At 47.9% G+C, this 27,949-nt stretch overlaps 1 protein-coding gene across 7 annotated transcripts; it reads left to right on the forward strand.

The window, feature by feature from the left end:
- The first annotated feature begins 162 nt into the window (after nt 1-162).
- Nucleotides 163-27,942, forward strand: ZNF384 (zinc finger protein 384). 7 transcript variants are annotated; one of them, XM_083419896.1, is made up of 11 exons: nt 163-541; nt 4,226-4,296; nt 4,386-4,626; nt 6,425-6,755; nt 10,289-10,411; nt 17,991-18,215; nt 18,795-18,977; nt 19,795-19,873; nt 23,612-23,770; nt 23,941-24,042; nt 24,091-27,942. In XM_083419896.1, exons 1-11 carry the CDS (start codon nt 244-246, stop codon nt 24,355-24,357), a joined length of 2,079 nt encoding a protein of 692 aa, XP_083276022.1. In that variant the 5' UTR covers nt 163-243; the 3' UTR covers nt 24,358-27,942. The 7 variants fall into 7 exon arrangements, with proteins under 7 accessions (XP_083276022.1, XP_083276024.1, XP_083276021.1 ...); XM_083419895.1 differs by having other exon boundaries at nt 164-541; nt 23,941-24,102; nt 24,139-27,942; XM_083419894.1 differs by having other exon boundaries at nt 165-541; nt 23,941-27,942.
- The last annotated feature ends 7 nt before the right edge of the window (nt 27,943-27,949 follow it).

A 27,949-nucleotide genomic window follows, 5' to 3' on the forward strand; every position in this document is an offset into this window, starting at 1 on the left:
TCGGCCGCCGTCCGCGTCACTTCCGGCGCGCGAGAGGAGGGAATGGGGGGGCCCCGCTCTGTCCAGCCGTAATCTCTCCGGGCGCCCCGGAAGTTTTAGTGTCCAGGCCCCGCCCCTTGGCCCCGGAAGTGATTGGCGGCCCCCTTTTCCGGTGAGGAGGAGGAGGAGGCTGCCGTTGCCGCCACTTGGGCCAGAGCCGGGGCGCTGCCTCCGGGGGCCGGGCCGGGCGGGAGGAGCCGGGCGATGGGCAGCGGGCGGGAAAGCATGAGCGGCTTCCCTCGGCAAGGCGCCCTCTCGGGGCTGGGTCACCCGGAAACGGAAGACAAGGGCTGCCTGCTGTCCGCCTGGCTGTCCGCGGGAGCGTCGGTGGCGGCGGCGGCGGCGGGAGGAGGAGGAGGCGGCGGCGGCGGCATCGTCGGCGGCGGCGCCGGGGCTGCCCCACCTCAGCTCGCGGCCCGTGCGCCGCTGGACTCCGCGTCGGCCCGGCCGCTGTTCCCTGCCTCGGCCCGGGCAGGGCGGAGAGCGAGGGGCCGCGGGCGCGGTCAGTGCCAGGGAAGGGGGCTGCTGGGGGCTGGCGGGGGTCGGGGGTTGGCTGGCCGGGGGGCGACCGCGGCTCCCCTCCCCGCCGCCGCCTTGGCGGCTCTCTGAGGCGGCGGGGCGGGTTGCTGAACGGCTGGGGGACCGGGAGAAGGGAGCCGCTTCTGGCATCGCGGTTTGGAGGGCTTGAAAGGGGGGCGGGAGTTCAGTCAGGTTTGCGGAGGGTGAGGTGGTCGGTGCCCCTGTGGAAGCTCCATGGTCAGAGGCAGCATCCTGCTGAACGCCAGAAGCTGGGGACAGACACAGTGGCGTAGCGTGGGTTGTCAGCACCCGGGGCAAGGCAAGTAATTTGCGCCCCCTAACCCGTGGATTTGCGCCCCCTAACCCGTGGATTTGCGCCCCCTAACCCGTGGATTTGCGCCCCCTAACCCTAACCCCCAGATGTTGCGCCCGGTGCGGCCGGGGCCCCCTGCACCCCCCACACTACGCCACTGGACAGACAGCATAGTGAGGGGGGGGTGCCTTCATGCCCAGCTAGTGGTGCTCTCTACAGTGGTACCTCGGGTTAAGTACTTAATTCGTTCCGGAGGTCCGTACTTAACCTGAAACTGTTCTTAACCTGAAGCACCACTTTAGCTAATGGGGCCTCCTGCGGCTGCGCCATCGGAGCACAATTTCAGTTCTTAACCTGAAGCACTATTTCTTTGTTAGCGGAGTCTGTAACCTGAAGTGTATGTATCCTAAAGCGTATGTAACCAGAGGTACCACTGTATAGGCATTTGGCCCATAGCCTGATCGGATGGAGTTTTCCTTATGGGCTTAAATGGGTTCCTCCTTTCGCTTTTCCCCCAGGGCCAAGGGCTGCATATGCTTCCCCACCAAATTATCCTCTTCTTTCAGTGTACAGCTTCTAAGTGCATTGCAGTTCTCCTGCGGGCCGCACTCCGAATGCTGATAAAAAATCTTCCTCACGCCAATTCTAAACTGTGACTTCTTGAACTGCTGTGGTTTTGTGCAGGGAGGGCACTTGGGTTACCTGAAAGCAGGTGGCAAAACAGAGTTCCAGAAAGGAGGGATCTTGTAGTAGGTGGATCTTGCCCACTGGATAAGTTGCTGCTTTGTTTTTATATTTTATTGTATGTGTGGGGGTCCTAATGTTTTTATAGTTAACATTGGATAAACATAGCTTAGCATTGCAATATAAGAGTCCTTGCTCCCCCACAATCAGAATTGTAAGCAGGGTGTTTGTATCTGCAACTTTCTGTTTCTTTTTTTTCTTTGCTGGAGTCTGACCCTTAAAAGCACCTCATCTTGCTCTCTGGGCCTGTCAGGGGCACAGGTCCTAGTTTGCAATCTGTATTGATGTATCAGATGTTAGTAGCTAAGCCCCTGAAATATGGCACTTGAGTACGCTTATTTCTGTATAAGGTACTATCCCTTCTCTGTATCTTGTTTAATTGTCCGTAGTGCTTTATGGTCCAGCCTGAGTCATTAGGGCATGTCATTTTAGAAGATGAAACTTAATTTTTGCAAATTTCTCTAGTGAGGAGTCTTAAAAATAAGTTTTTGGGTGCAAAGAATTTAAATCTATTATTTTTTGTGATTGGACAACATTTAAATTACTTTTTGAAAACATTTTTAAAAAATTATCTTCTGAAAATGTCAGGTAATATAACTGCAGGTGCTTGACAATCATTTTTAATGATTTCTATACGATTTTGCACACATACTACTTTCCAAGCAAAACTAAAATATATTAATTTAACCAAAATATATTTTGAGTTCCCAGGTCCTTGCAGCTTTTTAGCACCCCTCATTTTTTGAATCTGAAAGTTGATAAATTAAACATGCCCTCCTGAGGCATGCCCAATAAGTTTGGTTTGCTTTGAACAGTCAGTGATATCAAGAATAATGTTTCTTAATAGCTTTGTTGCGCCATACTTAATCCTTAGTGGTAATCTTTGATGGAAACCCTTGGGAACTCTGTAATTATAAGTTGGAGGTGAATGAAAGTTGAATATGTGACAGTATGTTAGTAATTAATGTGGTCTTTCTGCAGATCATTCTTAAATTATCTGTTTTGTCAGTAAATACAAACTTTGGTTGGAAAGTTTGTTTGTTTTGCTTTAAAGTTGCACTGGTAACCCTTGATGGGTGACTGGAGGTGAGAAAAAGGTTTATTTGGCTTATCTTTGACAACAGAAATAACTTTCCCATATAATCCCATTCTAAAGTTACCGCCAAGGAAGTGTGCATAGGATTGCAACCGTTGTTCATTAGAGGTCATTGGGAGGCCCGTGTTGCATGTTTCGTATTAAAAAATATGTATGCATTATCATATTAAGTAAACTTTCCATTGTGGAAGTTGTGCTGTGGTGTAAAACTCACATTTTCTCCATGTTTATTTTGGAAAATTCTGTAAAACTGTCCTTCCTTAGCTGTTGTTCTTACTTAAATTAAGGCTCAACTAGCAGGACTTCTTGGCAACACTCTACTGGCATGCATTTCAGATGTATAATCATGAATGATTGTGGGTGGCTCTGGACATGGCTTTAAAAAATAAAAATAAAGCAACATTTTCCTGACAGGTCTGTCATACAATGTACAGGGTGTATGATGAGGTGGAACACCCAGGACATACATAAGGATGTCAGTTGTGTTTTATAAAAATTCACCATTGCATGTTCTGTTTGGGATATTCTTTTAATACTCCAGCTCTTGCAGTGAGGCTTTTTCAAAGGCCTCCAGACTGAAGGAAAAATTAAGATTGGATGGCACTAATCAAGCATATCCTATTTTGGAGAGTTGTGTACTAGCAGCATGGGAGTGACTACAAATAGGAAGTCCGGACCCAGGACTTTGGTGTTCTGTTGACACATCTGGGAGAGGGGAAAGGTTTTTTTTATGTCCTGTTGATCTCAGAGGATTCAGAGCCTAAGAGACGTATCCTTTGACTGAGCAAAGTCAGCAGAACATTTGGGCCATGTGGCCCCACCTCATTGCATCCCAATGGGCTGAAGCGAATGAGACCTCTTTCGAACTTCCAGTATTCAGCAATCATTAATAGACTTCAGAATGATGAAATGCAGGCTTCTTTATCTGCTGCCTGTGTCCTCGGTTGTTAGGGATTGTTCTGCAGTTCTGTCACCCAAAGTTCTGCACCAAGGAAGGTGTTCGTTTTGTTTAAGATTTTGGTAAGATTGCAACCATGCGCATTTGTTCAACATCTCCCTTTCTGTATTTTCTTTGTCATCTGGGCAAAGTTTCAGGAGAAAAGCGAGAGAAACATGAAGGTCCCTCCCCCCCCCCCCCCCCCAGTGCCTGCCATGTTGGTCTGAGAAGCACAAAATTCTCATCTTCCTATGAAGCCCATGGGTGGGATTCAACTAACAACTTCTATTAGCTTAAGAGAGCTTCACCCTCCTTCCTTATCCTCCAAAATTGTCTCAGGCGGATGTTGGGAGAACCCCAAAAGCAGTGCACTGGAAGGAAGAGTGAAAATTTTGGATAATTTGGACTGTGGAACATCAGAGCATATTAGCAGCCCCCAATTTGCTTAGCCAGGTCATGGAGTGTCAGGAGTAGAGTTGGGGCTGTCTTGAAATAAGAAAGTCACTGTATCTCAGTAGTAACATAGAAAAGGTTCCCCGGTTTAACATCAACCCTTCTCTTTTTTTATCTCCCCCAGCTAGAATGGAAGAATCTCACTTCAACTCCTCCCCATATTTTTGGCCGGCGGTGCCCACAGTCTCAGGACAGGTAAGGAGTAACCAAGTAGCAACACGCTTCATGCAGTGTTTACCCCGTAGCTATTCTAAACTCTTCCTCTTTCCTCCTTCCCGCTGTAGATTGACAACAGTATGTTCATTAACAAGATGAAGGAGCAGCTCTTGCCCTCAGAGAAGAGCTGTGGTCTGGCTCCTGCCCACTATCCCACCCTACTGACTGTACCCACCTCCGTGGCCCTTCCCACCAACATTTCTATGGATTCTGACACCAAGCCAGAACAGCTAACTCCACACAGTCAGGCTTCTGTGACGCAGAACATCACTGTGGTGCCTGTGCAGTCTGCTGGGCTCATGACAACAGGTGAGAGGACTGGGAGGGTGCAGTAGCAGTGGAGGGGTGCAGCTCAAAGAAACGGTGTTTGGGCCGTTCTTGGTCAAAGAGCAAGCATAATCCTTGTCTCAGGTGGCAAAAAAAGAAGAGCATGCTGTCCGAAGGCACAGTATGGCCTGAATGCTTCTGCTCCATAAAATACCTAACTATCTACTTGTTGCCTAGATGAATGTCTCGGTTTCAGTCCTGTACAGTCGTACCTCTGAAGTCGAATGGAATCTATTACAGAAGTCCTTTCAACTTCCTAAACATTCAAAAACCAAGGCGCGGCTTCCGATTGGCTGAAAGAAGCTCCTGCAGCCAATTGGAAGCCGCAGAAGCCAAACTGGATGTTCAGGATCCAAAGAACGTTCTCAAACCGGAACACTCACTTCCGGGTTTGTGGCGTTTGGGAGCCAAAACATTCGACTCACAAGGCATTTGGGATCCAAGGTACGACTGTATTGTTTGTGTCTTTATTACACCCTTCCTCTGAGAAATACTAATTATCATACACAAAGAGGTCTACCAAAGTTGTATTCACCAGCTCCCATGCATCTTGTCTACTTGGCTGGGGATGGAGGGGGGAGTTTGCATCTCAGTTCTGAAGGTCAGCCCAGCTGTTCTCAGGCAGCAATGTCAAGTTCTCCTTATACAGTTTTACTGCCCAGAAGCAGGAAAAGCCTGGAAAAGGAGGTCCTAGTTAGGCCATGGGTTGCCCAAGCTCTTTGGGTTCTTTTGGAATGCAGCTGTCAACAATCTACAGCCTTCCTCAGCTTTGGAACCGGGCAGGGTTGGGAGGTCACCTGCAAACGATCTCCACCTACCATTGCAGCTTCACAATTGAGAGTAGGGCTGGGCAATCATCTAGTTTTCAATATCGTGATGTATCACCAGCTAAACATTGCAATATACTGATATATAAGTGTCTGAAATAAGAATGGAGCAATGTAGAGGCATTGGTTGGCTGCACGGTTTCCCCCACATTGTGATTTTTGCATCACACACGTGTGTGTGCGCACACACACACACACCATGATTCACAATATATTGCCAGGTCCAAAATAATGAAACCAGTATCATGATAGGGACTTGAAACCGGTTTTGGACGAGGTTTGGGGTAATATATCAATAGATCACTCAGCCCTAATCAAGATAAATGCTGACCATTTGTCATGCTTGCCAAAAAAGAGCCCCACAGTCACAGTGGTGAGATTTGTTGAAACCCAACATTCAGTGCAGGGACGCGGGTGGCGCTGTGGGTAAAACCTCAGCGCCTAGGACTTGCCGATCGCATGGTCAGCGGTTCAAATCCCCGCGGCAGGGTGCGCTCCCGTCGTTCGGTCCCAGCGCCTGCCAACCTAGCAGTTCGAAAGCACCCCCGGGTGCAAATAGATAAATAGGGACCGCTTACCAGCGGGAAGGTAAACGGCATTCCATGTGCTGCGCTGGCTCGCCAGATGCAGCTTGTCACGCTGGCCACGTGACCCGGAAGTGTCTGCGGACAGCGCTGGCTCCCGGCCTATAGAGTGAGATGAGCGCACAACCCTAGAGTCTGGCAAGACTGGCCCGTACGGGCAGGGGTACCTTTACCTTTTACCTTTAACATTCAGTTCTCTTCCTCTCCCCACCCCCCTTTATCCTCGCAGCAACCCAAGTCCTAGTCCGACTCTTAATTACTGCAGCATATGGAATGCCTTATGTGACAAAACTGTTAAACGTGCAAGTCTTCCTTTCCTTGGACATCTTGAAAGATGGAATCTGACCCTTCCCTTTTTCCTCATTGCAGGTCCTGGCCTGGTGATCACTTCTCCCTCTGGGTCTCTGGTGACCACAGCCTCTTCCGTGCAAACCTTTCCCATCTCTGCACCAATGATTGTCTCAGCGCTTCCCCCTGGCTCCCAGGCAACTCTCCAAGTCGTACCTGACCTTTCCAAGAAGGGGGCCACAGCTCTTTCAGAGGGTGGGGCAGCCAGTGGTGCTGGAGGTATAACCCCCAAAGCTCCTCGTGGTCGGAAAAAGAAGCGGCTACAGGAATCTGGCCTGCCAGAGATGAGTGACCCTTTTGTGTTATCAAATGAGGATGATGAAGACCAGCACAAAGATGGCAAGACATACAGGTGTGGTTATGGGACTCAAAGTTGCATATGGGCAGCTAGTGTGCGTTTGAATTTTAGACTTCATTGGTTCTGGTTTAATCATGAACTTGGAGGAAGGGAAATAAAAGAGTTGCGGTAGTGTTAGATGAGGGACACCAGAGAAATGCTTACCTGTCTGGTCTTGAGGAACACATGTTTGGCTTGTGAACCAAAAGTCATAGCATGGCTCAAGGGCCACTCTGGAATTAGCAATAAGAAGAGCAACCAATCCTGGAATAATTGAATAAATGGTTAATTACAGGGGGGGGGGGATTAGTTACAGAAGCAGCATTCAGATAGGACCAGCAACTATTTGAGTCAATCTCTAGAGGATCAGGACATAAAGAATGAGACGAAGCAATGTGTTGGTGCCATGGTAATTGTGGAAAGGGGACAGTGATAGATGCCAGAAATACATTGCATCCCTTATAAGGCTTTTATAGGGGATGCCATGGGGTGGTGGTGGTTTTTTGCATCTGTCACTAAAAGGTAGATCTGCTTCAGGAGAGAAAGAAGAATTGGAAAGGGAAAAGAACCTAAGGCACAGGTGTTGCCTATTCCAAGATGGTGGGAGATGCTAAGAATCAGGAGGTTATCCTCTGGTCTAAGGCTTCTTGGGCTTTCCTTTGCTGCAAGTTTGTGATAGGAGAACTGGGGTGAAACAAAGCTTTTGTAGATCACTTTAACATCCCCTTAACTGGAGAAAGAACATGAGGCTATGCATTCCATTAGAAACCAAAACACAACAAAAGTTATAAAACAGAGATGTAGGAGGAAAAACTGGAGGGGGAAGTGGAGAAAGAGAATTGGGGGCTGGGGAGGCAAAGCTACCAATTTCTGGACTGACCTCAATCGGATGAGCTAAAACAGGACTTTAAACCCCACTTTACTTCTCATAGATTTTGTACTTCAATGAGGGGTTTGACCAGATCAGTGGGGGCGGAGGGTACCTAGAGAGCTAGTAATATCTTAGGTTTTTCTGCCACAGATGCTGAGTGCAAAGGTTTGTGTAGTGCAAAATGAGTTTTGTCAATACATCATGAGTAGAGGTTCCTAGCTTTGATAGACGCTAATGCATGCTAACGTGTTGACTGGTGGTTGTAGTGTCTGAGATATGGAGTTTTCCTTTGCCAGAACTCTAAGCAGGCTTGTTAGTGATCACACCCTAGGTTGGTTGATTGTGTTAGGGACCAGACCAGGAGGAAAGTATCTGCAGGTTTTGGAGTTCTCGTACCTCTTTGCATAACTGGTAAAAGAGTCTCTTGGAAGTGAGTGTGCTAAAGAAGGAAATCATGGGGCTGCTTCCTTATTGTCTTGGGTGCCTTAGCCTAAGCTTAACATCTCAGCCTAAATGGAGATTTGAAGTCAAATGTGACCATGTTAAAAGACTGGGAAGTTGATTTCCTTGATAACGATGGTTGTGTCCTTCTAATGCTTGATTGGTCTGTTTGTTGCCAGTGAAGGTGCCCAGACAGAAACAAGTTGCCCTCAGTTCCCAGGATTATATTCCATTGTTAAATTTTAGCAAGTATTGGACTCTCTAGAGGCGAGTGCAAATTGCCTGGGGCTATAATTTTATGCTGAGATCTTTAATTCCACCTGCTGCAAGTCTTGTGTAAATATGAGATACTGAATAGTCATACTTTCTTTGTCCTAGGGTGAATTCTGAATATTTGATACTTGTAGTTTCAGTATATTGGCATAGCTGAACTATTGCTCTGACTGTTCTGTAATTCTGAGGAATTTGTCTCTCGAACAGCAATTCCAGTTGTCTCTTGTGCCGAGCTCTTGTAACATGTGGTGTGGCTGAACAGGTTGTGCTTGTGTGGGGGTGTTTGCTGTCTGTACTACAGGGTTCTCTTCCATTTAAGTAAGACGGTCTTGCATACTATATTTATTTTTACTAAGTAGCATGAAATAGTTTGCTGGAATCCAGGATCATTACGGTGCATTGGTACAAGCCGGCTCATTTTGTCTTGAACTTGTGCTGAGGTTGTTCTCAGTTCTGTTTTACCGTGTCCTGTTAGTTTTGCAACTGAATTCAAAGCAGGATTTGTGCTGCTGGCACTCTATCCTTTTACTTCCATTGTTGACTTCTGTAGCTGGTGAGGGCTGCTGTCCTAGTTTGCTTATTAGCGTCTCTCAAGTATTTCCAAATGATAATGGCTTGGCTTGTCCTCTGTGGCCATAATGCAGCAAAACTATATGACTACATTGGGGCAAGGCGGCAACTTGTAGTTTCTTAATGTGCTTATAGTAGTTGATTAGGACTGTTGAAGAAGCAAATTGCTTTTCAGAATAAAATGGATTGTTTCTTCAGTATTTGTCATTTCTACCAAAGAAACTTCTTACTCCTTGCTCCAGTGCAGTACGAAATATGGAGGCTCTGACATTGATCAGATGATCAGGTGTGATTGCACAGCACATTCTCATTGACAACGTTCCGGCTACTCAAGGAGCAAAAGCATTAGAATGTTTTCAGCCCAACTTTGGCTAAAAAGGGGGAATGTTGCCAATTCTGCTGGGTTAAAAACGTGAAAGCCCTTGAGGGACAGGCTGAAGAATGGTGAAAGGGGTCAAGGGAGAGGAAGCCCAGAAGCAAAGTGGCTGATGGAAGAGTGCAGAGTTGGTGATGGATTGAGAAATCAGAGGCTGAGGGAAGAGCAGGTAAGGGAGGAATGGCCTAGTGAGCAAAGAAATCTTGGAGTTGCGGGAAGAAAGGGCTACTGGAAAAGAAAGATACCTCAGCATCAAGGGGGAGTATGTGGCATAGGGAAGGAAGGTGGGAGTGGTTAGAGCAGCGTTTCCCAAACTTGGGTCTCCAGCTGGTTTTGGACTACAATTCCCACCATCCTTTACCACTGGTCTTGCTAGCTAGGGATGATGGGAGTTGTAGTCCAAAAACAGCTGGAGACCCAAGTTTGGGAAAAACTTGTGTTAGAGCAAACAGAACAAAGAAGCAAGTGGGCTGGAAATTTGCAACTTAAGGAAGCAATTATTATTGGTTGGGTATAATAGAATGGGGCAGCAGGGAAGAACCAAGGACAAAGTAAGATGTAGGGGATAAGGAAGCAGATTGAGCTTTCAGAGCCTGGGGCAGTGGGATTGCTAGACCCTGATAGGCCTGCCTGCACCTTTTAAGAATCGCATAGGAGGTGAGTTCTGTCTTTTGTGACTTACTATCACTGCAGCATTTCACATGACCCCACTAAGGGGAAAGGGCAGACTAGAAGTAGTGGTGGCAGATTGGAGCTGCTGTCCTGTAGAAGGGAAGCTTAAAAGGGTTGGCATTGCTGTAACAGGATAACTGCTGCCTACGCAGGTTCGTTGGATCTTTTCTCTTAATCTGTACCAATTGGACCCAATCTCTGGCAGCAAGTACTTCAGCCCAATTTATAAGCTAATATTCTGTGGTGGGTGTGAGATCTCCACCACAAAGTGTAACTGATTTTTCTCCCAACTATATCCCCCTCCACTAAACTTTGATTATGAAAATCTTCCTCTCTGTTGACCAGGATCCCTGGGGAGCCTAGAACTTCATGGTTTGCAGGATGTGCTGGCTGCGTTAATACTTGGTATAGTTGTCAGAGCTTGGACTTCCCAGCTTCTGGTTTCGTTCATGGAAAAGATCACTTCAAGTTAGTACTGATATTCAAAACTGTGGTTGTTTCTGAGTGTTTATTCAAGCAAAAATAGGCGCTGATGTTTTGGGATTGTCAGATCTTGAGAAGGTGCTGCAGAATGCAATTATAGTAGCAATAGCCTTTGGGTGGGTGGGTGGGAACTCTCAGTTACCTACAGCATCTTAGGCAGCGAAATGCGATGCCCAGTGTTCTTTGTGTGTTCCTAAAGGGCAATTTATTTAATTCAGTAAACAGTAGAACTTTTAACAAGATCTCATGTTCAGAAGTGTTTCCATCCAGCCTGATAGTGTATTCATAGAAGGGTCCCTTGAAAATATTCCAGTAGACCTAGCCTCTTACTGGCCACTTCCTATTTGATCCCATTCAAGGGGGCTTTGGGTGTTGGGACATCTTGCCCACTTGACCATGACACAGAGCCTTGGCTTTAGTCTCTGGTGTATCAGTGACCAGTTCTGAGACCTCGTCATTGCTGGGCAGGCGTGTACAGTTGAGGTTGCAATGGCCTAGGCAAAGTCCCAACTGGACCTGATAACTTTTGTGGTCCTTTGAGGTCTGAGGTTGGGGAGAAGACAAAAGGCTTGGGATTAAGTCACTGTGTAGCTGAAGAATACTTTGCAGCCAGGGAGCCCTTTCATTTACAGATCCAGCAGTTCATCACATGGTGAAACAGCAAGAGTTCTAGTTGTAGAAGCTCCATATACCCTCTGTGCCATGTAACTACCACCCATCACATCCTCTAGGCTAGGTTTGGTTTTTCTCATTTATACGGTCCTTACGATGAGGCGGGGCGGAATAGTTTTGTTGCCAGACATACACGGCTATATTCCCAGAGCCCTCTCGTCACTGCCTCCTCCTAATGGGACATGGCTACGTTATATTCAACCATACCCAACTTTGGGCCAAAGCTGTGGGTATCAAGTGTAGGCAGATGCCCCCCTCTGTTGGAAATGAATCCAGTTTGTGAGCGTGTCAAAGTCCGTCCTGTTGAAACACTTTTAAGAGAGATGGTTCTGAGCATCCACAGTTAAAATGGGAGCAGACTGCTGCTGCTGCTGCTGCTGCTGCTGCAGCAGCTAAGGCTTCTAATGGATGTTAAGTCGTGAAGCAGGTTGTTGTAGCAGCATACAGAGGAAGGGGTTGAGCTGGCAGAGCCTCAAAATGGCGCCAAGAAATCATTCTCTATCCAATGATCAGTTCTGTAAAATACTGCGGAGCTAGGCAAGAACTATATTTCATAAAGATTGATTTCTTGGCACCGCTGTGAGGCTGTGTCTTATCTTTTGCAGTTTCAGTACAGCCTTTTTTATTATCCTTTTTCGCCGTAGAGCATCATGGGGCCACATGGTATTGCATTGCTGTTGGGTCTTCACCAGTTCTTGTGCATCTCCAGCTTGAGGGCTGCCTTCACATAGTGAAGTGTGGATGCCTGTCTGAGAGGAGAAGGTGCATGCATGATGGTGGTGCTGAAGTGAACATAAGAGCTCTTCTGGATCAGACCAAAGTCCTGTCTAGTCCAGAATCTTGTTTTCTGCTGTGGCCATCCAGCTCCTTGTGGGAAGTCTAGCAGTGAGGCATCGGTGCTATATCCCTCTCATGCTGCCTGCGTATACATTTTGTATAGATTCACACAAACGGCATTACTAGGGCTGCCATTACTGGGATTTAAAAGGCGGAATTGACTTCAGGGTTGGGGGGTTCTCCATAAGGCGGCACTTTGTCCTGGATCTTAGGCAAAGCAATCGAAAAATCACAACCCTAGCCTTACAATATTGGCAATTTTATTTTTGATTCCTTTCCTAATGATCCCTGACATGGAATGTCATTTTCAACACTGTTGTACCCTCAGTTGTCTTTTTCATTGATTTATCCAAACCAATCCTAAATCGCTTTCCTAGTCAATCACCCCATCTGCTAACATTGACTGAACATTTCTCATTTCTCTCAACCTCTTTATTTTTATTACCCTGAACAATTTAGTGTTCTCAGCAAATTTGACTACATCACTGCTTGCCGCTAGCTTCAGATGAACGAGCTCAAAACCACAGGCCCCGGTGCAGGTCCTTTGGGGACCCCACTGATTAAATTTATCTGTTGTGAGAACAGTCTACTTATTCAACTCTCTGCTTCCTGTTCTTTATCCTACGGCTGCTAAGTTTCCTCCAGAGCCTTTGGTGAGGAATTTCTAACAGGGCATAATCCAGTGTGAGTTACTCCGTTGATTTGACATTGACCCCCTGCTCCTCTTCACATGGCCGTGCCCCCAAGCTGTTTGAGAGTTTACCAGCTGGAAGGAAGGAATGGTGTTAAGGGCACCTAATACTCCCTTCATTGGAGCCTCAGGGCCTGCTTCCAGTCATCAGTGCATGCTTGTGTGTGATATCTGTGGGTTCCAATGCTACTGACTGCAGGAGATTTAGGCTTCCGTTACCATTTTGATGCTTCATATTATAGTGCACTCACCCAGCTCTTCACAGCATTTGTTGAAGGGCTGTTGTGTGTTTGGGCTGTCTGAGCCTTTCCCCACTCCACCAGTATGCTTCCCCAACTTAAGGCACTTGTCCTTCAACCCTGTTGCAGCTTGATTCCTAGTGCGAGTAGGCATGTGTCTGGCAGTGTTCAAAATTCGCCAGGCACGTTTTGCACCTAGCAATCGGCCAGTTGCGACCAAGTGAGGGTGCCCGGGTGCCAGGAGGGCGCCTGACGTCTCCACCATCTGGAGGTGCATGCCTGGGGATCCTTGGATCTTGCCTGTTTTCGCACAGTGTCAACACATCCTTTGGAATTCTATTATCGGTATTTTATCTGCACGATCGGAACAAATTTCAGGCACCAAAACGTCGTATTGAAAAATGCGACTTTTGTGCCGTCTGGCCCCAAAATGGCAACTAGATATTTTGTTTTGGCGACAGTAACCCTGGTTTAAGGAGCCATTGGGCGCTGAGTTTCTAATACTGGTGCCTGGATATTTGACACCACTGGTTTGAAGGTGGTACTGCCAGACAACCAAATGGTTTTAGCTTTGTTTGCCAGATCAGCTTGTTTAGGCATGCATGTGAATGAGAGAATATATTCAGATTACAACCCCCAGCTTCTGCATTTACAGGGGGGGAAACAAACAAGAAACCCGCAGCACTTGGAAATTGATGGTGTGGTGTAAGGTTCGATTTTGGCAGCTATTTGCATTCTGTGGTTGGCTTGGAAAGATGGATTCAGTCAAGAGCAAAGAAGAGCTCAGTGCTTAAAAAGAGTTGCCGATTCCCAAGTATGCGCTGAGCGTTGAGTTTGATGTAGGGCTGGTTTGGCACGAGTTTTGAGTCAGGTCGGATTTCAGTAAGCTCAATTTTCTAGCCTCTTCTCTGAAATACAGAGGACATGGAACCATTGTAAGGATGATCTAGGCGGCTGCTTTGCGCATTAGATTTTGAAAAGGATGCCACCTTTTCACAGTGCAGCACTAATGTTCCATCTCCGGATTGTATGGGTTAATAACTACTATGACAGCTGTGGGTGTGTATGCTTTCTCTCAGTCCCAGCATAGAGATCCACAAATCATGAAACAGGTCCTAGCTGAGTACTGCTTATTCTGGCATTGACTCGCCGAAGTCTCAAGCTGTGATCTTCCTCAGCCTGGCTGCAGAGTTGGACTTGGGGGCCATTTGCATGTAAGGCATGTATTCGCTCACTGAGCTAGGGAGGGACTCTCCCAGAAGGAGATGTTCCCGTGAGCTTTTCAGCCCAAGTGAAGTGTATGCAGGCTTACATTTTTTGATATTGTTCATATGCTTCTAGAGGGGAGAACCAGTTAAGTGTAGGTACGTTTTTCTGAAAGTCAGAGAGCTGGAGAAACGTCTCCGTGGTCGCTGGGTGAGCTGCAAAGGAGTGCATGTTGGTTTTGACTTCATGCTCACGGCTTGCCTTACTCCTTGCTCTCAAAAGCTGACCCTGTGGCTGACCCAAGTCATGCCTGCATGTTGAATTGTTTGCAGGTGGCTTTGCAGAAGATTTGGGTGAGTTCGCAAGCAGAGGTCCCTGCGCTGAGAAATAGGGAAGCACAACATGTAGGAATATCTACCTTGGGGTCATTGTTCCCTGTTTAAGATCTGAAGTGCCCCACTTTGTTCTTAAAAACAAAATGTGTACTTATAATAGCGCATTCTTTTTTATCTGCGGGATTAGAAATGCCCTGCTTTCCTATGGTAATTTTCTATCACCGTTTTATACGTGGGAAACTTTGCCATGATATTCCCCCTACTGATCTTCATTCTTCTAGCAGTGTGTGGTCGGGATCTCGCACCGCAATCCTGCCTGCTTTAAGAGGCTGAGATGGTTATGGCAGCCTTTTAGAAAGCTGTTTTGAGAACCTCACAGAGCTTTCTGAATACTGAGGAAATTGGGGAGTTTTTAAGACCAGCTTTTTATGCAATGGCTAACAAAAATTGGGAAGGAAAGTTGAGACTGAAAACCCTCTTCTTTCTCTCAAAGCAGCTACTTCTGTCCTTGCCTTGTTCTCCTCAGAGGAATGCTCGTGCAAACTTTCCTAGAGGCCAGCTCCATTTCAGCTGGGTTGCTGAAGACTGTTATGCTGGGGAAAATGAGTTAACAGCTTAGCTATGACAAGAATTTTCTATCTATAGGAAATCCAGTTGTGAGATCTTTACACTCAAACCTGCAGAGAGTGGCATTTCATGTGAGGCTCCCATTTTTAAAAGGTTTTGCATAATCAAAACCATCTGTTGAATTTTACCAGACACCAGACATTTTTGTTTTGTTTTTTTAAAAGAAGTTAATCCTAGAAATTCAAACCAAAGCGGCGGCTATTTGGGGAGGGGGGGGGGGTTGGAGCTATAGCCAGTCTGGGAAAGCCCTGCTTTAATTGCATGGAAAAGGGAGTGTGCCAGTTCATACATGAACTATTTAAAAATCTATCCGAAAAGGCAAGCAATAGATACTGTTGGCAGAGTGAAATACAGAAAGCGTTGCTTCATTAATGCCATGTGCTTGTGGCCATGCAGTACCATTCTGCTTTAACAAATGGTCTGAAAAAGTACTACGTAAAGACATGTACAGTGGTGCCTCGCAAGACGAAATTAATTCGTTCTGCGAGTTTTTTCGTTCTGCGAGTTTTTTCGTCTTGCGAAGCACCACTGTGTATTGACGGTTTCCCATAGGAATGCATTGGCGGTTTTAAAAAAAAGGCGCAAGACGTTTCGTCTTGCGAAGCAAGCCCATAGGGAAATCTGTCTTGTGAAGCAACTCAGAAAATGAAAAACTCTTTTGTCTTGCGGGTTTTTCGTCTTCCGAGGCATTCGTCTTGCGAGGTACCACTGTAATCTATTATTGTCATTTATTGTTATTTATTAAATTTGTATACCGCCCTATACCCACAGGTCTCAGGGCAGTTCACAGGATAAAATCACAATATAAAATCACAAAATACATAATAAAAACAAAAGCAACCCTACTGCCCCCCCAACACATTTTAAAAGGGCATTGGATGGTAATCAGCCAAAGGCCTGGTTAAAAAGGAACGTTTTTGCCTGGTGCCTAAAGGTGTCTAATGAAGGCGCCCAGCGAACTTCCCCGGGGAGAGCATTCCACAGATGGGGAGCCACTGCAGAGAAGGCCCTGTTCTCCTGTTGCCACCCTCCAGACCTCTAAAGGAGGAGGCAGAGGACGGAGGGCCTCAGAAGATGATCTCAGGGTCCAGCAGGTTCATAGGGAAACCTGCATATGAACTCTGAATTCTGTCTTATTATAAAATTGTCTCTGCCATATGAGAAGACAGGGATTTAAAATGGGAGTTGTTTTGGTTTGTTACTGTGTCCTTTTATCATGTATTTCATAAAATAAACAAAATTTTAATACATAAAAACATATTTTGATATATTTATTGAAATAAAACGTTTAATTAAATAAATAAAATGTAAAATGAGAGACAATGAAAGGGCAGCCTGTATATTATGAAGCAACAGTTCCCTTCCCACCAGTCAAAGCAGAAGGAGAAGGAACGTCTGAGTGATGGTCACATGACTTTCCTGAACATGTCATCTTCCTTGTGAATAATGTGCTCCTACCTATAAAGCATATCTGAGCCCTTGCATGGTAAAGGTGGGGCTATGAATCAGGATATCCTTAGTTTAAATCTTGTCTCTGCCTTCCCTCAACTCATTAGGTAGCCGTAGTCCAGGCATAGGCAAACTTCGGCCCTCCAGATGTTTTGGCCCCATGATCCCTAGCTAACAGGACCAGTGGTCAGAGATGATGGGAATTGTAGCCCAAAACATCTGGAGGGCCGAAGTCTGCCTATGCTTGCCATAGTCACTCCCATTGGCAATATGGGGCTGATCCTGACCAACTTTACCCTGCCGTATCTTACAAAAAACTTGCAATGTGTGAAGTTCTTTTAGAACATGTGCATTATCTAAATGTTAGGTTGTTATTGATGATGATGGCATTTTAAAAAGATATGTTCTGTTGTCAATGAGATGTAAGTAAGCAACATTTACCATCCAATAGTAGGGGATATCCCAGGTACTAAGACGATTTGCAGAGGTTTCCCAATCAATCAGCTGTAGAAAAGGAGCAATTTGTGTGCCATCCTTTTCATAATTGAACTGCAGCCCCTCTGGTCCTGGGATTGTGGCTATTTCCTCCTGAAAAGAGGGGGGGGTGTCTTATAATTTTTAATGCTTACCTAGGCTTGGGAATAGGTTAGAGATTAGCTCTTTGGTTTGGGAAAGGCAAGTGACTGTTCTAACACTATATGCCGTGGATTCAGACTGCATTGTTGAGTAAAATCAGCACTCAGTTCTACAGAGCAGAAAGCAATTGCTTGTATCATGGCATCTCAGTTTGCATCCATTGTGGGTATCTGTGTCGTGGTTTCTTTAGCTCCACATCCTAGGGCATTGGGGAGGGGAGAAGGGAGCCGTGAGCCCAGGGCCAAATGCAGCCTTCATGTCCTCTGTCCACCACTTGGACCTCTGCCCAGGCCATGCCCAGTCTTCTGAAACTTCTCAGTGACCTTGCTCTGAGCTAATGTCAAAGCATTTGACTTTTCTGAGTAGTTTGCACAGAGTTTAATGTGCAGAATTGATCACCTGAGGTAGATTCACCCCAGTCGTTGCATGTGCGAAACGAGGTCCACTCATGCAATAGGTCTTACTGCCTCTCTTCCCCGTGTGCCCCCTAAATCTGCTCTGAAAGGCTGGGGGGGGCTCCCAGAACAAGTTGGGGGGGCACACTTGGGGAGGAGAGAGTGGAAAAGTCTCGTTGTGTGAGCGGACCTTTCTCATATAGTGCTATGTTGAATTCCACCCATTGGATGCTCCCTTAGTTTTGCCTGGGGGCCCCAACCAGAACGCCCCCCATGATGGAATATTCCCACCTCTGCCCTAGTTGAAGTGTAGCTTATTGTAGACCCGCTTCACCCAAACTGAATTAGGAAGAAACAGAATTTGGGGGTGGAGGAGGTAGCCCTTGGGGGTAGCAGCAGCCTTTTAGCGAGCCGTGGATAGGTATCCTCGGGTACAGGTGTGTGACCCTGTCTCTTTCGCCCTCGTCCTGGTCTCAGGTGCCGGATGTGTTCCCTGACCTTCTACTCCAAGTCGGAGATGCAGATCCACTCCAAAACCCACACCGAGGCAAAGCCCCACAAGTGCCCGCACTGCTCCAAGAGCTTCGCCAACAGCTCCTACCTGGCCCAGCACATACGCATCCACTCGGGCGCCAAGCCCTACACCTGCAGCTACTGCCAGAAGGCCTTCCGCCAGCTCTCCCACCTCCAGCAGCACACACGGTAAGGGCCGCCAGGGCGGGGGAGCCTTCCGCGCTGCATGTGCTGCCGGCATCTTCGCATGAGGCGGGTGCCCGTTTGGGGGAGACTGCTCAGGGCAGCCTTGACCTTGACTGCCGGCGGTCCCCCCGTTAGTGCACTGAGCAAAAGGTACTCCTCCGTGTGTGCTCTCTAGCCCTCTTCTAAAGAGCCGCCCGGGGCGAGTGGAGGGGGGCTGTTTAGCCGTCCAAGACAGGCAATCCTCTGTGATCAGCGGGAGACTGAAAGCTGTAGGTCAGGACTGGCAGCCTCCCCAAACGGCACTTCCTGAGCAGCCGCCCCTACCCCCCAAGCCCACCCCAGCCCCTGGGCATCCCAAGCGCCCATTTCTGCCAGCCCGGTTCTCCTCTCTCTGACCTCCTGGTGCAGCTAGCGCTCTCGGCCTTTCGTTCTTGCTTTGCTGGGGGCAAGAGCGCTCCTTGGTTTCCCCTCCCCTGTCGCCAGGCAGCATGGCGCCGTCCCTTGTGTTGTCCTTGCTAGCCAGCTGGCGGTCATATCCCAACTGCTGCCCCTGCTCCTCCTCCTCCTCCTCCTCTTCGGCAGGATCCACTCCAAGCTCCACACGGCGATTGTCAAGCCCCACAAGTGCCCTCACTGCTCCAAGAGCTTCGCCAACACGTCCTACCTGGCCCAGCACCTCCGCATCCACTCTGGGGTCAAACCCTACACGTGCCGTTACTGCCAGAAGGCGTTCCGCCAGCTCTCCCACCTACAGCAGCACACACGGTAAGGGCCAAGGAGGCTGGGGGCCCAGCCTGGCCCCCCGTGCCGTCAGCATGCACCTTTTTGGAGCACGCACGCCAAGCATGCAGAGTGGGGGGACGCGGGGGGCGGGGGGAGGCGGACCGGTCCCATCAGTCGCAAGGGAGCGGCCCCCCAGAGAGGACGGAGTGAGGGCTGCAGAAAAGACAACTGACCATGCCAGGGCAGAGGCGGGCAGGGGCCTGCCTTGGGGAAGTCTCCCTCCCCCCCCACACTTTTCCCCCAGGGGGTCACAGAGAGAGAGAGCGGGAGGCAGACACGGGTCATTAGGGGGAGGGATGACAGGAGTGGGAGCAAGGGTGTGGGGAAGCTTCCATTGGATAGAAAGGGGAGCCACTTCCTTTAGCAATTTTGGCATTGGGGTTGGTTCTTTTGGAAGGCCGGTGAATGGATCTGTGGGCCTGTCCTTGGGCGCTGTGGAGGGCAGAAGGAGATTGCCCGCAGGCCTTCACTTGAGCAGAGATCTTGCTCTCCAGTCCCTTGCCTTGGCACGGCCGCAGGTGACTGTGATGCCGGTGAGCTTGCCTCTTGCCCAGGAGCTGCTTGTCCCTCTTCTTTTGTTCTTGCACGATCTTGCATGCTTCCCCCTGCCCTTAGCTAGCTCAAGTTGAAGGAGGAAGGGTTTGCGACACGGGGTTCACACAAGAGAAGTGAACAAATAAGCCTGGTGGAGGGGAGTTCACCTTTTGCTTAGCTCAACCATAGGGCTTGCTGGGAGCAGGGTTCTGTTTCAGCGTTTCTTCTGTTCACCTTCCCTTTGCGCTTTTCCTTTCTGCGGCAGGATTCATACTGGAGACCGGCCCTACAAATGTGCTCACCCTGGGTGCGAAAAGGCTTTCACGCAGCTCTCCAACTTGCAGGTAAGGTGGTGAAATTGCTTCATACTCCCTTTTGAAGTATGGCACTATATGGTCCTTCGTCTCTCCAAACCAGAGCAGACTGGAGAGTGTTAGAAAAGAAGGCATCTCTATATCTGCTCATTCCTCGAGTGCAGGATCTGTGGGTGTGACCAGGGTTGTGTTGAGAGCCTAGAATGAGCAGGAAGTTGTTTACTGTGGGGGGGGGGGCATTCATCAGAATTTAAAAGAATTGTGAAAATATTGAAATCCCTGGAGTTATTATTTTTGGAGGGTGGGCTGGGGGTAAGACAGCTCCCATTGATCTCAGTGGGATCTAAGTTCAACCAGTTTAGTCTGCTTTTATGGATAGCTCAGTTGCTTAGTGTCATGCTGATAATGCCAAGGTTGCTGGTTCAGTCTGCACATGGCATAGATCCACTGCAAGGGATTGGACTAGAGGTTCCTTGATTCTCTGATCCCAATATTAGTAGTTTTAGTACTAATATTGCATAAAATTAATGACACCAATCTGGGAGGGGTGGCTAACACCCCAGAGGACAGGATCACACTTCAAAACGACCTTGACAGATTAGAGAACTGGGCAAAAACAAACGATGAATTTTAACAGGGTTGACCACAAACCTGACATGAGCCAACAGTGTGATGCGGCAGCTAAAAAAGCCAATGCAATTCTGGGCTGCATCAATAGGAGTATAGCATCTAGATCAAGGGAAGTAATAGTGCCACTGTATTCTGCTCTGGTCAGACCTCACCTGGAGTACTGTGTCCAGTTCTGGGCACCACAGTTCAAGAAGGACACTGACAAACTGGAACGTGTCCAGAGGAGGGCAACCAAAATGGTCAAAGGCCTGGAAACGATGCCTTATGAGGAACGGCTAAGGGAGCTGGGCATGTTTAGCCTGGAGAAGAGGAGGTTAAGGGGTGATATGATAGCCATGTTCAAATATATAAAAGGATGTCATATAGAGGAGGGAGAAAGGTTGTTTTCTGCTGCTCCAGAGAAGCGGACACGGAGCAATGGATCCAAACCACAAGAAAGAAGATTCCACCTAAACATTAGGAAGAACTTCCTGACAGTAAGAGCTGTTCGACAGTGGAATTTGCTGCCAAGGAGTTTGGTGGAGTCTCCTTCTTTGGAGGTCTTTAAGCAGAGGCTTGACAACCATATGTCAGGAGTGCTCTGATAGTGTTTCCTGCTTGGCAGGGGGTTGGACTCGATGGCCCTTGTGGTCTCTTCCAACTCTATGATTCTATGATTCTAAGTGTTCCCTAGACATTGTGCAATAAATGGAACAGACCAGTCTTATCCTACTACAGGCTTGCAATTCTGAATCAAAATAAGCAGCCTGAAGAAATGTTTGTGTGTTTGTGTGTGTGTGTGTGAGAGAGAGAGAGAGAGAGAGCGCGCTGGAAGTCTGAGTATCTGTTAAAGGACAAGGCAAGGATGTTCATATGTGGCTTTTTTCAATTACTGTGGTGCAGTCTGATTTGGCTGCTTAAGTAATCGTGGGAAGATCAGTGGTTGTTGCCTGTCAGAGTAGGTAGATAGCTACATCTGTAAAAATTAAGATGTTCCTATCAGTATGAATAGTGACAAATCTGAATGCTGAATTCAGAACAGCTGCCATTGCTTCCTGTGAACCGTGTGTGTGTGTGTGTGTGTGGAATATGCTTGTTAACTTGACTACATATGAATTTTAATGGCTTGGGGGGACGGGGGAAGCATGCATTGCAGAATACAAATTCTAAAAATTAAAGGCTTTGCTTGAGGATTTTGGAAAGGATAGCTTAGGGTGTGCTTGCGTCCTTTTTATGCTGAACAAACCTGAAATGTGGAATGAGTTTGGAGCAGAGAACCAAAGAAGGATGGGAGAAGGGAGAAGGAACATTGGGAGGGATGGGGAAAGAGATGGGTAGATGGAGAACCTTGTGAAGTGCCCAAGTTTGAACTCTGGACACGGCAATTTAAGCAAGGTTTAATTAACGTGTCTTCATAGGGGAAGGGCCTGGAGCCCAGGAAACAAAACTGGATGCTAAATCCCAACACACTGGCCGCTTTCTTGGTTACTGCATATTTAACCTGATAAGTTAAATATTTCTCAAAGTCGTTTTCAGAATATTTTAAATGAGGGCTGGTGGTTCAGTTAGCAGCCTCTTAATGAAATACCATATATAACTAATCCCAACTTTGCCGATGCCAACGTCAAGAAGAAAAGGAGACGGCTCTCCTCTCTTTGCCGTCTGGTGCATTTAGGTCCACTTTACCCCCTTGCAATGCCCCACACCTTTTGTGGAACAGATTCTATACCGCTTGCCCATGATGGCAGCAGGGAGAAGAGGAGGAAGGACAAGTCAACTCACACAACTTCAAATATTGCTCAAAGTCTGCTAAGCGACAGCTGATCTCTCCTAAGTGGAAGTGTGGGGCAAAGTAAGGAGATGAGGACCAGCAAGACTCTGAAGCCACTATTACTTACCTTGGCCTCTGAGAAATGGAATAGAGACGGTAGGGAAAGGGCGAATGGGTCTTTTAACATGGCACCACAATAAGAAGCTAGGTTTTATCAATACAGCTTCTGCCGTGTGTGCGTATGTGGATAGAGAGAGCCAGTGTGGCATAGTGGTTAGAGTTGCAGACTAGGACCATGAAGACCTGGGTTCAAGTCCCTGCTCAGCCTGCCAAAGAGATCACTTATGATCTTTGTCCAGTCACTTATTCTCACTTCTTCTGTCTCACAGCCCTGAGCTTCAAAGGCTTGATAAATGAAAGTCATGGTGGATGGGTTGGGGGTACCATGTTTGCAGCCTTGACCTCGGAGGAGGGAGGAATATAAATGAAGCAAATAGCATGCTTATGTCTTAAGTATAAATGAAACCTGCATTGGTTTCATATCACTTTGGGTTCCTTAGGTGCAAAGGCAATTAACCGAGAGGCCAGTTCGCATATGTATGGCTGTCCAAAGCAAGCATAAATCTCTGGCTGTAGAGTATGTTGCAGGTTCAGTATGTCAGGTCAAGAGCAAGCTTGAAGTCTCAGATGCAGAGAGATTTGAAGGACCTCTAGGGAATCAAGACTTGGAGCATTTGTTCTTGAGCTTGGAATTCTGGGGTGACAACCAGCTAACTTGGCCTTTCTCAACCTTGGGCCCTCAGATGTTGTTGAACTACAATACCCATCATTCCTTGCTGCTAGGACCAGGAGTTAGGGATGATGGGAGTTGTAGTCCTACATCCTATATGAAGAATCATGTTCCTACAGAGAAGGAACTTATCACGGTAAGCGCCAACGTTTGCATCTGGGGACATGGGCGTAGCCGGGGGGGGGGGCAGAGGGGCAGCTGCCCCCCTCCAGTCAAGTGAAATAATGACAACACTTAGCTAACTGACCAGTCATGTTGGTTCTGTCCTCCCCGCTCCCAAGAAATCTTGGCTACGCTGATGTCTGGGGACCCTTAAATAATCCAATAGCAGAATGGGCAGGGGGTCCATGTTCTGCAATTACCCCTGGGGCATCATCTCTGAACCTGCTCAAGAAGATTCCCCCGACCCTCCAGACCAGATTTTGGGGTTGCACAGAGAGAGAGGGGGTGATCAAAAATGGCCTCCTCTTCTTGTTCCACTTACAGATTCCTTCCAGACTGTTATTATTGGGCTCCACCCTTGTTTCTGACTCATCAGCAGTGGGGCTGAAGTTTAACTTTAATCCACTCCCCTTCTCTCTCCTCTCACGCTCTGCAGTCCCACAGACGGCAGCACAACAAAGACAAACCATTCAAGTGCCACAACTGCCACCGTGCGTACACGGACGGCACCTCTCTCGAGGTCCACCTGGCCACCCACACGGTCAAGCATGCCAAGATCTACAACTGCTCCATGTGCAATCGGGCTTACACCTCAGTAAGTACCATCCTGTGTTGGGTGGGGATGGAAACCAGGTGGCAACTGACAGGTCTTGGCAGTTCTTTGAAAAGAGATTCCCCATGGCTTCTCTGTTAGTATGAAGGAGATAATTGTCCTGTCTGTCTGTCTGTGTCTGGTTTTTATTTTCCATCTCTCTTCTATTACAGGAGACATACCTGATGAAGCATATGCGGAAACACAATATCCCTGATGCCCAGCAACAGGTGGCTGTGGTCCAAGCCCAGGTGCAGGCCCAGGTCCAAGCCCAGGTCCAAGCCCAAGTTCAAGCCCAGGTCCAAGCCCAAGTTCAAGCCCAGGTCCAGGCCCAAGTTCAAGCCCAGGTCCAGGCCCAAGCTCAGGCTCAGGCTCAAGCTCAAGCTCAGGCATCGCAACAGCAGCAGCAGCAGCACTTCCAGTCACAAGGTGGCGGGGCAGCCGGGGGCCCGCCTGGAGACAACCCCCCCAACCCGCCGCCCCAGTGTTCCTTTGACCTTTCCCCTTACAAGACTTCGGAACATCACAAAGACATCTGTCTCACGGTTAGCACCAGCGCCATCCAGGTGGAACATCTTCCCAGCTCCTAGAGACCTTGCTAGAGGGGAACGGGGGAAAAACTCCTTGCTCGTAATCTGTGCCTGAGGGCATTTCTGGTGCGGCGGCCTCCCCTCGTGCCGCAGCCTCTAGCCTCTTCTTCTACAGCTTCCCTTTGGGTGGGCGGGGGGAACGGGGGCTGTGTCCCCGTAGCGGCTGCCCCTTGGCTCAACCATTCGTGCTTCGAGGCGCAACCACGGCACGTCCTAGACGGGAGGGGAAAGAGCCCGCTGCTTGTGAGAGGGGGTCCTCGGCTTCAGGAAGCATCTTTGGTTTGTCCAGGGAAAGCCCCCGTTTCTGTCACTTTACAAGACGAAAGGAGAACGCCCTTTGGTTGCCTATGAGAGGTGAAGCTGTTTGAAGGAAGGGGCTGCAGCAGCGGTTGGCCGATGGCGGATGAACGAGGGCAAGGGAGCCTCTGGAAGCTTTCCCTTGGGTGGGGAGCGGAGAGCGCTTGCTCTTTTCGTCTCCCCTCCTTACAAAGGGGCGGAAGAATGGCTGCTCCAGTTCTAGGTACCAAAGGTGCCCACCTTGCAGACGTGTAGGCAAAAAGGGGGTGTTGCAGAGGGTTTGACCTCTACCGGCCAAATCACACGCCGTAGGTGGCTGGCGTTGAGGTTGCAAGCCTTGCTTTCCAACCAGATGCAGAAGTAATGGGGGGGGGGGAGTCTCAGCCCCCGTTGCAACAATAAGCCTGCTGCAGATAATAAGATGAAAATCTGAACCAAAACAAAATAAGCAGCTGGTGGTGACAGTGCCAAAATGAAGCCCGGTCCCTTCCCTCCGAGAGGAGGGCAGGTTGGGGGCTGGCGAGGCCATCCTTCTGACTTCTTCCACCCCCCCAGGATCACGGTCCACACCCCCAAAAGGGAGACCTTTCTGAGGGGCCAAGGGGAAAAGGAACTGCTGAGCTGCTCCTTGATGCAACATCATCCATATGCTTCCTTTGTTCTCTCGATCGCCAAGAAAAAACCGGAAGGAGGTGGCTGCGGTGGCAGCAGCACACAGACAGCAAAGCAGCGACTGAATCTTTCAGAGGGTGGACAGTGGAGAAGAGGGGAGACGATGGAAACAGCCGCTCACACACAGAGAGAGAGACCAATGAAAAAAGGGGGGGAACCCCAAGCATAGACTCAAACTCCCATTGAATTTAAATATATCTATATATATATAAATATATATATACAGATAGATAGATATATCTATTCACACCCCAGCCCCATTTGGCCTGCTCTGTCCTTGCTGTAACTGTTTCTATCTGTGTTTATAAAACGCATTATCCTTGCACACTTTTATTTTTCAATCCTTGATTTATGCCCTTTCTTGCTCTCACCATCTTCCAAGTTACTTCCCCCCGTTTTCTCTTCTTCTGCCCCTGCCCCAATCTCTCTCTCTCTAATCTCGTGGTTTCCTATGCCATCATTTCAATTTTCCTAGTTATCACTTGAATCACAGAAGAAGGGAAGGAAGTGGGGGGGGGAGGAGCTGATTGGAATTTGAGCAACAACAAGGAAAAGATCCCCTACGGGCATGTGAATACCGCAAGGGGGAGATTGGGGAGGGGGGGTTGTAAGGACTGTGCTTTTTTATATAAAAAAAATAATACTGGTGCATAAAATAGGAATTGGTTCAGATGCTTTTCTATGTGAATGAAGGTACTGGGAATCGTTGGCAGTCGCTGCATGCCCAAGGCCAAGAGTATGGCGATTGCATGTTCTCCTCTCATCCATGAGAGATCCGGCCAAGCAGGAACATTGCAAGCCACCATCTATGCAAACTGCTCTTGCTTCCCTGAGTGCAGAAAGCAGCTTCTGCTTGAACACTAATCCATAAGTGACCTGATAATTCTTGGGATGGACCAGGACTGAAAAATAACCTTCCCCTCCCCACCCGCCTCCAACGGGCTCCATGAGGCCCCACTGAAACTAAAAGGTGCATTGACATTTCAAAACTGAGGTTGGGCTCCAGGGACTGTGATGAATTTGAATGTGTGTGTGTGTGTTGTTTCTCTCAGACGTGGTTGCGAATATCCTAACAAAAGTGTCATGCGTGTACGCTGTGTGTGTGTGTGTGTGTGTGTGTGTGTGTGAGTGTGTGTCTGAATCCTACACTTCCTTCTCATTGGAGTGTGAATTACCTGGGCCTGATAATATATGTCTTGGTTGATCATGGTTGCTAACATTGTTGGAGCTGCAGGAAATGTGTGTCCTCTTTTATTTCTGTGTACCAGCTTCCACATGCCAGCCATAACCCTGAGTTAGTAACTAAAGTTGTTGTATGTGAATACCCACGCAGTGTTTCAGCATAAGAGTAATTCCAATTCCTCCCAGAAGCATTGGGGCAGATCAACACTTTCGTGAGCCACAAATGAGGCATTGTTGGCATTTCCACAACACAGCAGAGTCTAAGGCTGTGTACAGACCATAACTGAAGCATATGAGAACACTGTCCGAGCCAGTGGCACCTATATTCATGTCTCCCCCCCTCCCCAATTATGCTCAAAAGGTTTGCAATTGGCAAAACTTGTTTGACCACAGAGGGGCAGCGTATGAATGTGTGTACCATGGGCAAGAGTGGTACACTCTTGTATGCTGATTTCAGGCCTTCGAGAAAAATATCTCTGCACTGCTTTCAGCACTTAAGGAGTCAGATAATGTGCCTTGAAGATGGAGACAAATTCATCTTGTACATGAGAACGCAAACTCTTTCATGCTCCGACTTCCGGGGCTTGTTTAAACTGACCTTTCGACTCATTCACCAGGTTGAAGCAGCTATCTCAGTCTCCTCCGTGAGGAAGTGACTATGGGGTGTACATTGAGAATCCTGTTTTCCAAGCGTAGAAACAGCCAGTGTCCTTAATCTGATGTGGACCATTGAGATAAAGAATTAGACAGGGCTGAGAGTTGCTCATGGTTCCAGATATTAAAGCCTTTGGGGGCAGGGGGAGTTGCAAGAATTTAACCTACCTGTTGGTCCTGGAAATTTAACAGGGCGTGAGTTGGGGTAAGAGCACCACAGTCCATTTGGCAATCATAAAGCACCTTGCGTATGGGGGCATCTTCCCAGACTGGCACCCCTTCTCTGTGCTCCCCTACCTTGGCTGTAGTCAGCATCCCCACCTCCTGAGCTGCACCAGAGAGGGGAGAGATCTGGGGGAAATGGGTAATGGGAGCCAAGAACACAGCGTTGCTTATGGTGAATAGAAAAGCCCTCCGCAGACACAGTGTCAAAAGTAGCCAATGAAAACACATCGAGTCCAGAAATGCCAAATGTTCCCAATGCTGGGCAGTGTTCATGCTTTTTCCGTCTTCAGTAAAGAAAGAGTGGAATTCGGGTCACTGAATATTAAGGCAACCATTTCCTGTTTTTGCTCGTACCTCGTTAAATCGCAGCATCAGTTCAGTGTAATTTTTCACTTCTCTCAAAAGACCTTTCGAGTTGCATTTCCCAGAGGGAGAGGGGTATATTTTAAATTTCAAACTTTTAATATTGCATTAGATCTTTTTGTATTTAATTTCATTACTTTTTTTTTTTAAAGAATAAACTCCGAAAGCCCTCTTAACCTTCATGAGACCAAATTTGTGT

This window comes from Podarcis tiliguerta (genome assembly GCF_965153285.1).
Source record: "Podarcis tiliguerta genome assembly, chromosome: 17".
NCBI classification, from domain to species: Eukaryota; Metazoa; Chordata; class Lepidosauria; order Squamata; family Lacertidae; genus Podarcis; species Podarcis tiliguerta.